This window comes from Sitodiplosis mosellana, unplaced genomic scaffold (assembly GCF_009176505.1).
Source record: "Sitodiplosis mosellana isolate CC-2019 unplaced genomic scaffold, AAFC_SMos_1.0 Smas_scaffold_1, whole genome shotgun sequence".
NCBI classification, from domain to species: Eukaryota; Metazoa; Arthropoda; class Insecta; order Diptera; family Cecidomyiidae; genus Sitodiplosis; species Sitodiplosis mosellana.
Genome location: NW_022595244.1, coordinates 14264010 through 14276051, shown reverse-complemented (window position 1 = coordinate 14276051; position 12042 = coordinate 14264010). Strand labels below are relative to the sequence as shown.

Sequence of the window (12042 nt, the reverse complement as noted above, 5' to 3'; positions counted from 1 at the left end):
GTGTCGATATTTCAATACTTCTTCTACTGATACTTAAAGAGGGCCTCAATATCTTTCGAAAAAAAATCACAATTTATGTAACTGAAACAAAAAATACGCCGAAAATATGTTGAATATTCAATATGCCATATTTGGTCAAAAACAGACCAACGAGGACTGAATTCGATGATGCATTGCGGCCGATGAAAACAAATTTGAGATACAGATTTTTGCATACCACCCTAAAATTGTATGCTCTTTCCATTTTCGATTTGAAAAAGATATGTTAATAACGTATTTTTTCGAGAAAAATTACTATTTTCTTCAACTTTTCTGATTTTTCAAAACATTCTGGCCGGCGCCATTTTTGGCCAAGCCAAATGATATTTTTGTACAAAATTCATATGGTGTCACTAAGAGGACCTCAATACCTTTCAAATAAGCCAATATTCATGTAGTTGTGATCAAAAATACGCACGCAATAGCCTAAGATATGACCACCTTGCCATAGTACGAATTTTCGGCCAAAAATTCGCCGATGGCCAAAACTTTGGCATAGAGGCCGAATTCAGAAAAGTGCTCCCTACATTTTCGATAGGTCTTGGCCCCAGCAATACGTGGGTAAAATATTGGCACGCAATTCTGTTACACCCTGTATTTTGTAAATTCTTTATACTTAATCTCAGGCATAATGATCAGTAATACAACCTATTTTTTCATCATGATGCTAGTCAGTCAAAAAAAAATTATTTTAAATTAAAGCTATTGGCAATAACTAAAGTTGTGATCAGTTGTGATAACTCTCATATGGATACTTTAACACTATACAACCTTTAAGTGGAAAACCATCATCGCACTCCAACACGTCCAATACACACAATTAAAAAATATTTGAATGTAATAGGGCATCCATTTTTGGACTTGAATAATTTATTATATTCTAAACTTTATTTTGAACTGTCGGCTTGAATCAAAATTATCAGATATGTTGTAATCGAAGAAATCATAGCGTATAGCAAAGTCCAATTAAAATCGAATAATCCGCAAGATGCGATAGGATAAATATTCTGCACACGTTCAGACACCATTGATAGCTAGTAACAAAAGAATAAAGGACAGCGATATTAATCACTTGAACTAAATTTAAATTTCGAATGGGCTTGAATATGTTTAATCAAGTCAAACTGATTTCTTACCACCAAAATCAGGTTTTTATCATTACAAAAATTGGTGGCAATATGCAGTAGCTTAGAAGTTTGCTTCCCCTGTTAAATGAAGGCCATGTCATTTGAGACAGAATTTGACTTACTAAAAACATTTTCAGAGATTTCGCACACTTACCTTCGCTGTCAACTTGCTACCGCTGTAAATAACCAAAACAACATAATTCAACTCAAAAATCAGTACACTGAGATGAACGAGTGACAACTCTTGAAGGGCTTGATTCCGTTGAAGGAAATAGTGATAAAATGCAAGAAAAGACAATATGGAAAACATAAACGAAATCGCAATACTGTACATCACCTGAAAAGACATGGTAATAAATGAACTTTGCGCAAGCAAATGGGATGAATTCTGTTGCTGAATGAATAAAACCAAATCTCAACTTGAAATGAATAGCAAACGTTTAGCTGATCTGCTATTTCAGACAATTCATTATGCTGTTCTCCTACGAATTTGATGAATTCGATAGTTTCTTCTTTTCGCAAACTGGCCGACAGTTTCAAAATGCTTTTCCTTGAAAGTTTCTTCCTGTTGAAGAAAGGAATCTTAAATTAAAATTTGCGAATGGAATTTAAATGAATAGTTTCAATAATACATACCCAATCAATAAGTTTAACATATCGAAACGGTCGGAAACTGTCGAAATAACAATAATATATGTCGTCATCGTCATAGCTCTTACGATATCTTGAACTATGTAGAAACCATGCCATTTTAGAGCATCAAGATTTAGATAATTTTCCCGGTTACATTGGAATGTGAAGTATGTTGTAATTCTCAACAAAAAGCTGAAAGCTATGCCCACCAAATACCAGAACATGATGTTCTGACGCTTCTTTTTGTAGTCAAAATATACGCCGAATTTTGTCATCTTTTCATAATAGAAAATAATTTAATAAAAATTTCAATATTATGAGCAAAACATTTTTTATGACGTTGAAGGTAGGCAATATTTTCACGCACCTGTTTGTCGAATTTTGTAAATTTGTTCAGCACATCAATGAAACACGATCGATTGTAGAAATCAAATATGCACACAATGGAGCCAATGATCAAATCGAGCATTGTATTCAAATGGTCACCGAAATGTAGGATGTTTGACTCGTTTGATTTGTCTTGTATTTCCATGTATTGGCAGAAATTGAAGGTAAGCGAAACGTATACACCAATTGAAATGGCAAACCAAACAAAATCGAAGACTTTAACTCGGGCTTTTTGAATTTCACCATTTGAATTGAAAACAATGGAAAATGGTAGAAAGCCAAATGCACGCGAAAAGAAATAAACTGGCCGCATGCTATAACAGAAGTTTTTCGCAAACAAGAGATTCCTTCCTTTAGTTGTGTTAGATAATGAACGTGCCATTTTGTTTACAAAGTGGTTTGTTGAATAAATTCGGGCATTAAAACTAACTCAAAAACTTCAGAAATCCTTTCAGTGTTTTACCCAGAAGGGTTTGAGTTCTACTGTTATCAAAAACGCATTGAATCGATCAAATATTTCACAGGCACTGTGTAATTTTAGCACTCGTAAATTTTCCAAACTACGAAGGCACTAGAAATGACATGTGAGATATACTCATTGACTGATATTTCAGTTGAATAGTAAAATAATAAGAGCTTCATAAAATTATTAAAATATAAACTTAATTGTTTTAGTGTTGTGACAAAATCGGGTTAATCGCAAAGTGTAGACTACGTTTGATGTTATTAGTATTATTCAAACCCTATTCAAATGATTTTCTATGCAGGGCTGACGATCAATGACAACGAAAGTGTGAGTGTGAACGGTTTTCTTCGATTCGTAAAGTGTATTAGTTTGTTGAAGAGATACACCGTAAAACCAACTTCATTAAGATAATCAGCACCGAGCATGAAACCTCAGCAAGATGACATTAGTAAAAAAAATCAAATTCTTCACTGAGCGACTTTCACAATACATAGAAGTTTACAGAGTCAAGATTACTAATTATATTTCTATTCATGTTCACACGTATATTGATAAGCTTTTCACATGCAACTCGACAATCTTTGGTTGAAAATTAATTTTTCACAAAACACGAAAGAAAGTTTTTATGAAAATAAATTTGAACATATTATGTGTTCACATGATGGCACATAGTATTGTCTCAAACTCAGTCGAATGATGAGCAGTTTTTCAAGCAGTTTCATAACTATATCATATTTTTTCTTCTATTTGGAGTGTGGTCATCGTGGATCAGTTGTTTATCGTTAAATTGTGCAAAAAATATCCATACAACGAAGAGAAGCGGGAATTACGGATGCGTAATCTGATGCTTATTTTGATGATACTTTCCATTAAGATAAATGTACACTCGATTTGTAAATCCAGTTCTAAATTTTAATTACTGCACAATGTACTCAAGCTGGATCATGCGCCCACGATTGATTCAAGTGTTGATGTTCGTTTGTTTGGTGCGAAACCGTCTGATTTTGATCAATGAAGAATTGGTAGACATTCGTAAAAAAGGAAGAAGGTTCATCGGAACTCTTGTTCATGTGACAAATGACAGGAGACCTGGATGGCATTCCACATGTGAACAGCTCATATGCTTGAAACGAATCTATGGGAAAATTCACGAAATTGTCGAATTGATTAGTACAACATTTGGCTGGTCCTTGTTGACAATTGTAATACAGAATTTTACAGATTTTACTCTCAATTTAAACTGGTCGTTTCTAATTATTGAGAGTTCATTGCCCAATGACGAAGTCCTAATGATATGCATCATTCTGTTGATACCGAATGCAATTACACTGGGTACACTGGTTTTCTACTGTTCCTCATGTTCCCATCATGTAAGAATAATAATCTTGAATAAAACACATCATTCTTTTTCTTCTTCATTTGTGGTTCAATTTCAGGCTCGGCTTGTAAAGTCAAATATCTATCGCATTCCGATTGATCGGAACAATATGCCACAAAGTGATCTCATCCGCACATCATGGGAATTTTATCGTATCGGCTAACGGTTTCTTTCAACTCAACGTCATCATGCTAGGTTCGATGAGTCGTTGGATTTTTTTTTTACAAAATTTGAATAGTCTCACATGGTTTATTAATAAGCTACCATTATATTCCAGATGTTGATTTCAATTATAACATATTTATTCATCTTAATTCAGTTTGAACGAGATCCGCAAAGCATCATAGTTGATAATATAAATTAAAAAATAATTTGAACATTGATTAATATTTGGATAAACTAATTTCTATCAAGAAAATGCTCGAAACAACAATTTGCATTTACATAAGAATTTATTTCACCAGAGTGTAGATTTGAATCTGGTGATGATGCATCTTTTCGTATCAGATTCTCATTTTATTCATTATCCTTATAATAATCTTACCTTTTTATCTAAATTTCGTGCAATATTAGTGGTTATGTGGCATAAACTAATTAAAAGATGACGTGGCCACGAATGAATAGGTCGCAGAGTTTGACATGAAATTGCATTGAGAACATTTTAAGGCAACACTTGCCTGAATGTGGTAGCTATTCTCTGATTCTAAGTAAAAAAATGGTGTTTTTCAAGAAATTTCGTAATTATATCATATGCTTTCTGTTATTCGGTGTATGGTCCTCATGGCAGAATTGTCAGCACAAGCGTTTACTTCAAGCATATTCACTTTTATACATTTTCGTGGAATTTTCGTCATATTTGCTAACAATACTCACCGTCAATCTCAATGGTTTTATCACATTTACATCATTTTTAGCCAGTTCATCGTTTTACCTAATAATGTTCGTACAACTAGTCATTGGATTTGAGTCGTTCTTCAAAAATGAGGCACAAACACAACTAATCCAAAAGTTTTCTCTAGTTGATCAGTTATTGTTCAGAAAGCTAAATGTGAATGTTCTATATCGTAAAGACAAGCGTGAATTGTTATTTCGAAATTTGTTACTTATTGCCATGATACTTGCTTTAAAAATCGCTTTGTGGGTGTACACGCGATTTGTGAATCCTGTGCTGCAATTTTTCTACTGCACAATGTATTCCAGTTGGATTATACGCTTCAGATTGATTCAAGTGTTGTTCTTTGTCTGTTTGGTGCGAAATCGCCTATTTTTTATCAATAAAGAGCTAATCAATATTCAGAGCACAACCAAATTGACAATCGAAAACCAAGACAAATATGCAACGTCCATACTGTTTGTGAACAATGTGAAACTGTTACCAAATGCAATTACATTGATCACATTGGCTTTTTATTGCAACTCATGTTCGCATCGGGTAATAACTTTTAATGAACCATTTTGACCAATGAAAACCGAATAGATTCCGATTGTTCAGTATTGAAACATTTTTCTTTGTTCTAGACTCATCTTATCGAGTCAAATCTTCATCGCATTCCATTTGATAAGGAAAATATGCCACAAAATGATCTTATCCGGGCGTTTGCGATGCAAGCACATCACGAATATTTCTTCATATCGGCAAATGGTTTCTTTCATATTAATCTATCTTTATTGGGATCAGTGAGTGATGCAAAAGTTGGGAAAACTAAACTACATTATCGACGATTTATATTTTTTCATTCTATTTTAAAGCTTCTTATCGCCTGCGTGACTTATCTAATCATTATAATTCAGTTTGGATCCAATCCAACGGAAATATTAGTCGCAAATATAAATTAAAGAAAGACCAATTGAATGCACTAGAAAAACCAATTTGGATTCATTAAATAGATTTGAAGTATTGCATCAAGTTATTGTTTGTTCCAACAAATGTTACTGCACATTCGGTTTGCAATTAGCTCAATATGCACGGAGTTTTGTTCTCACGTGATCAAAAATGAAATTTTTATATTTTTTGGCCTGTGGTCATGGTGGAAAAATGGCAAATACATGTTTGTTTTCAAATTTATTCGATTTTTCTGATAAGTTTGGTATTTTATTTATTTTTCTCGGCATTTGTATCCAGTGTTGGTTACGTGTCTAACTTATCTGATTATTTTAATTCAGTTCAAGATGTCGAATAAAGGAATTCAGTTCGAGATATAAGAAGACAGAATAATTTATCCCCAGTTATGATCAAGAGGTTTTTCATTATCACTAGCGTATTAATTCCAAAAATGTAAATTTAATTGACTTCACATGATTTTTATTGCTGATTACTAATCAGTGATTAGAGAAATGGATGAGTTTACAATTACTCTATATTGAATTAGATTAAAAAATTTATTTGCATATCAAGATTTTATTGAATCGATGTTTGTATTTAATGGAATTTCACTTCATAATGAATTGAGTTTGCAGGTCGATTTCATGTTGAACACACTGTCAATCGAAATGGAGTTCTTCAAGCGAAAACGAAATTATATTTTGTGTTTCATTCTTCTTGGTGTATGGTCGTCTTGGTCAAGTGGCAAATATACCCGTCTCTTTCGAGTTTATTCAATTTTCCTTACAACTTTAGTGCTTTATGGGATTTATTATGGGTTTAAATCGGATCAAATTTATCGGACACCATACATATCATATTCCATGAGTATCATTATAATTGTAGCATTTTTGGTTTTTTCCATGGAATCGTTATACAGAAGCAAGGCACAAGAAGAGCTACTTCAAACATTTTCGATTGTTGATCGGCTATTCAGCGGTGAAATGAATCGATTCCCTATGCAAAACGAATTATGTTTTTCATTTGAAGTTCAACGTCAAATCAATTTTTGGAATGCCAATAAATGGCGCTAAGTACAAACGCTATTCATTTGAGAACTGTGCAGTGTGCATAGTCTACAGCTCCGTAAAAGGAGTAACATTCCATGGAATCCATAGAAGGAAAAAAACAATTGAACCGTGCGGTTCGTTCGTGTTGAATATCAAAGTAGTCATCTGAATTGATTATCAACATAGCGTTGAGTTTATTGTATTTGATTGAGATGAAATAAATTAGTTTTGTTCACACAGTACTATTGAGCAGACGTCTTTTCCTAATACTCAGCTCGCTTCGCTCGCCGTTTCGGCTAGAATTTTTTTAGAAAATTCAATTTCCAATTTTGAAACTTTTATCTCTTAGATAAGTAATGCGTAGGCAACGAGGGGCAAATCACTCTAAATTACTTTCTCGATTACTTTCTCTATTACAAATTACTTTAGAATGATTCGCCCCTCGGTAGGCAATCACGTTCATTTTGTCTTCTTCTCTATTCATCGGATAATTTAAAATGATTTTGGCGAATTTAACTTTGTGTGTTTCTGTCACTCTGTGTCTCCAGTTTGTATTTTAAAACGATAAGTTTCAAGTGATTCAATTCGCCCCAAATCCCATGCCATTCGGAGCTTTAATGAATTTCATTGTATACATTTCGTATCAAATGAACAGATAAAAAATCATAATAACGTCTATCTTTAATGAACAAAAGAATGCTTAGGAACACAACACAACTTAACATCTCTCAGACAAATATCCATCCATCGTTTTAGAAACTCTTTTATTCAATCATCTTATTGTACTGTCTCTTATTAAAGTCTTTCATCACTGTACATTAATGTAGATAAAATTAAAATCAATGAAAAAAAGATTTTCGTCAAACTCCAAAAAATTCAATTCGAAAATCAAAACTGGCGCACTTTCCAATATCTTGATTTGTTGTTCTTTCTATTTATCTTCCATTGTCTTATTCGATACTTTTTATTTTCCAGTCACTCATCATCATCACCCATTTATTTAACGTCCTAATTTTTCTCTTAATTATCATATATCTATTTTATTTACTTGAATTCAGAACTATTTTCTTTTCCACCGCATAATTTTTTCTTGCATTGAAGAAAGCAATACATTTTCTTCATTTCAAAATGAGTACATTGTCGTGATGTAATAGCAACCATTAATACTTTTCTATGTCTGGTCGTTTTTAAATCAGTGTTTCAAGCTTAAACAATTCTACTCCAAGCTAGTCTATCTAAAGCCAATCTACTTGTTTCTTCTCCCCATTTTAAGTCTCTTTCATTCAAAACAAATTTTACTCATGTACGGTTTGTCCTGATGCGAATTATGAATTTTTTCAATTTATTTATTTTTAAATTTTTTGATGGCGACAGTCACAGCAGACACAAACAAGAGCAACCAACACTGTTCAAACCAGATTGAAATTTAGATTATTTTTTATTATCTTTTCTGTATAATTTATTTCCATTCTTGGATTTTGCCTACGGCATTAGACTCATACAAATCGCGTTCAAATTTAGCACGGTACGTTAGGGTCACAAAAATGCAATGTAAGCAATTAAAAAGACAAATAACTTGAGCTGTTTTTGACAGAATAATAATCGATGGTCCAACAAAGCAACAATATTGGTTGGTATGGCCAATTGGCCATAGATTGACAAAAAAAATGTTTTGAAATTAATTCTACACTACAATCGAAAAGGGGAACCGAAGGAAATCATCCGATTATTCAGCTAAATAAGTTCAGCTATTGGTCACCTGAAAAATACACATCGATCAAATAGATCAAATCGATTTCTTATATGTATTGTGAAAAAAATATGCAACAATACCATTGTTAGTAGCCAATTGAATCTATTCTAGTAGCCATTCATTCGATCTTTGGACGAGAAGTTCGGCGATCCTTTTGTGACCTAAAATTAATACAGATCAATGAAAAAGATCAAATCGATATCTTATTTAGCCAGCTTTACCATTGTTAATAGCTAACTGATAAGGAGTCTGATCCAAATTATTTTTATCAAGAAATTTCGCTCCTTTATCGAGGAGAAGTTTAGCGACACTCTCATGACCTAGAACGAAATTTAGATGGATGAAAAAGATCAAATCAATCTTCTTTTAATAAAGACAAGTATTCAACTATTACCATTCTCAGCAGCTAAATGAAGAGGTGTGTTTTTCACATTATTTTCACTATTAACATTTGCTCCATTACGGATGAGAAATTCAGCAACATTCTTGTGACCTGAAAAATAACACAGATCGATGAAAAAATAAAACGGTTTTCCTTTTTAGTGTGAACAAATAATCAACATTACCAAAGGATGCAGCTGAATGAAGAGGTGTCCATTTCGTATTAGTTTCAGTATGAACATTGGCTCCATTGTGGATGAGAAGTTCGGCGATACTCTTGTGACCTGAACAATAAAACCGATCGATGGGAAAAAATCAGGTCAATCTTTTATTCAATAACAATAAGTATTCAACGTTACCTTTCATAGCAGTATAATCCAGAGCTGTCACATTAAAATTATTTTTAATATTAGGGTCGACTCCTTCAGCGATGAGTCTTTGAGCTTCCAACACTTTGCCTGAAAGAATATGAAAAATATTCATAGATCAATGAAACGGATTGAACAAAACGTTCTTTTAAAAAACATGTCCAAAATTACCAGTCAAAGCAGCTCTATGCAGAGCTGTGTGTCCATACATGTCTTTTTCGTTTACTAAAATATGTATGAAAAGTTTAGCATAAATGAGGTTCCCATATCTTCGTTACAAGGTGCTTTGTATATGGAATTTAAGAGTTTAACTGGATAAATAAATGAAACTTGAATCTTACCGTTCCTCCCGGGTGGTGCTCCGCTCACATCCCCGATTAGGAACTGTGGAAACAGAATCAAAGTGATACAATTGGAATGGGAACAGCGAATGGGATTAATTATAAATGTATTAATAACAGTTTTCAACTGTTTTTAATAGAATAAATGTTTCCGGTGAAATTTTTTTTGGAATAGAAGTTTGTTTTCAATTGAAAAACTTAAAAAGGACACTTTTCATTTTTGAAATTATTTCAGAAAAAATTATCACAAATTGTCCACAAAAGGAATCAAACATGAGAAATTAAAAAAAAAATCGACTGAAATTGTCGACTCACCTCGGATACCACCAAGCTGATGAGCAGCAGTGTTAAAGAACTTCGACTCAGCATTTTTCTAGCTTTGAACTATTAAAAGTTTACTGTGAACTTATCAATTGATAAGAACTGTTTGATGGACATACGAATCGAATGCATCCTCTTATATACTTTTCAAGTGTGGCCACGTCGGTGGGCAACGCACTGTATAATTCAATCCACGTACAATGACGATTCTAATTAAACTCCACAAAATATTATCGAACACATTTTTCAAAATAACAATGTCAAAACAACTGATGGAATTACAATTCCATCTGTGCACGTGTGTTTAATTTCGCGTTTCACATCAAATGGATCGCATTGAAAATATCAGATGTTTACATTTATTCTTTCATCACCTTCATTATGGTCTGAAAAACAACGCAATTGAATTGAAAATTTAAGTAGATATTTTTCACTCTTGAAATGATGAGTGGTGTTTTTTTGACGAGGCTATTTGAATATGAAATTTTTTACATCTTCTCGGTATGTACAAAACACACTCCGTTCCAAAGTCGTTTCAAAGTTAAAAAATAACCACAGATGGATCGTCGTTTACATGCCGTTACGAAATAAATGTTTGAAAGCACCACATATCGCTGACAACAAACCATTTTTGAGGTGATATTCCATGACAGCTACATTTTTGTGGCGTAAAGTACCTCACAAAGGCTTTAGAGTACGGAATCATATTTACTTTACATCACAAAATAAGGTGAATATTGAATATGTTGAAACAAGGTCGCGTCGCTCCGCTCCGCTCTTATTTTTTTTCTATATATATTATTTTTAGTTTGTTGGTTAACAACAAACTAAGATGTAAAGGCAATACATGAAATGTAGAGTTGCAATTGATGCCTTTTTGTATGTCACTCATTTAGTGAGTGAGACGCATACGGATGGGATGAAGCAAAGTGAAAGGGAAACACGCAACTAGAACATAGAGTCAATGGGTACTACGTGTTTGTGTTTGTTTCCGTATTCTAACGACGGACTGATGAAATGTATGCGCGCTATATCGTTCGTTCGTATGGAGTTGCCCGCTTCTCTTTCGCTTTGCTTCATCTCATCCGCGCGCGTCTCACTCACTAAATGAGTGACGATACGTCTCACGCACTAGATGAGTGTGGATATTTTTTTAGTGGCACTCACCGAATATTACAATGTATGCCATATTGACTATTCATATGAGAAAATAGTGTTGAGTCGTGTTAACATGACCATGATGGACCGAGATGGATAATTTTTTATCTGAAAAAACATGACTAAATCAATAGACTCTAAATTTCATGTAGTGCCTAAAAACAACATGGCAGAAATCAATTCGTTGATAACATCGAAACAGTACTACCGATTGATTCGTGAGGATACGTTTGAGGAAAAGTTAGCGAAATTAAATGGAGATCGCTTAAAATTTGAGAAAAGTGAAATGTTAATCGCTCAACGTAACTGCAACGATCACGAAATGCCATCAAACAAGAGCCACAAATTCGGATCATACGTCAACGTAAAGCTCAAAGTGTTTAAACGCTTCAATTCTCACTCGAAAGCACGGAAGTGGCTTCCTTGAAGTTAGGGCAATATCAAAAACGGCAAATTGCAATGACAAAAATCGTAAAACGTCTGACATTTGGTTATGAACCGACACTCTTAATCTCATCTCGACCACCAATAGCAAAAGATTCGCCAATTCGCGGATACAGACGCTGTCCGCTCAAACTGATCGAAAAAACGTGTATTTTATCGCCGCACATCGACGTCATGTTTACTGGGGAAGTGAATACAACGCAAAAGCATTCCAAATGCTATGGACCAATGGAAATATCAAAATCACCATCATCTATTCGCAATTTGTAGCTTTTGCTTGTCCCATATGAATACCGTACTTCCAGAGCCACAGATGTGGAAAACACGTGAAAACTCGTGCGAGCTTGCTCTGTCCATCGCGATACCGATGCAGCC

The 12042-nt window shown here is 33.7% G+C and overlaps 1 protein-coding gene across 1 annotated transcript; it reads right to left on the bottom strand.

The window, feature by feature from the left end:
- Positions 1-9037: 9037 nt before the first annotated feature.
- On the bottom strand, positions 9038-10160 carry LOC129580313 (26S proteasome non-ATPase regulatory subunit 10-like). Its single transcript, XM_055470624.1, has 6 exons — positions 10060-10160; positions 9745-9787; positions 9575-9628; positions 9395-9493; positions 9221-9319; positions 9038-9147 (listed from the first exon to the last, which is right to left on the bottom strand). The coding sequence occupies exons 1-6, from the start codon at positions 10111-10113 to the stop codon at positions 9038-9040; spliced, it is 459 nt and encodes a 152-aa protein (XP_055326599.1). The 5' UTR covers positions 10114-10160.
- Positions 10161-12042: the final 1882 nt, after the last annotated feature.

Excerpts from the sequence above, each read along its gene's own strand:
- LOC129580313 (XM_055470624.1), bottom strand. The coding sequence starts at position 10,113 with ATGCTGAGTCGAAGTTCTTTAACACTGCTGCTCATCAGCTTGGTGGTA. Across the intron at positions 9,494-9,574 it reads GCATAGAGCTGCTTTGACTG|GCAAAGTGTTGGAAGCTCAA; the intron begins GTAATTTTGGAC and ends ATATTCTTTCAG. Across the intron at positions 9,148-9,220 it reads TCATTCAGCTGCATCCTTTG|GTCACAAGAATGTTGCTGAA; the intron begins GTAATGTTGATT and ends GTTATTTTTCAG.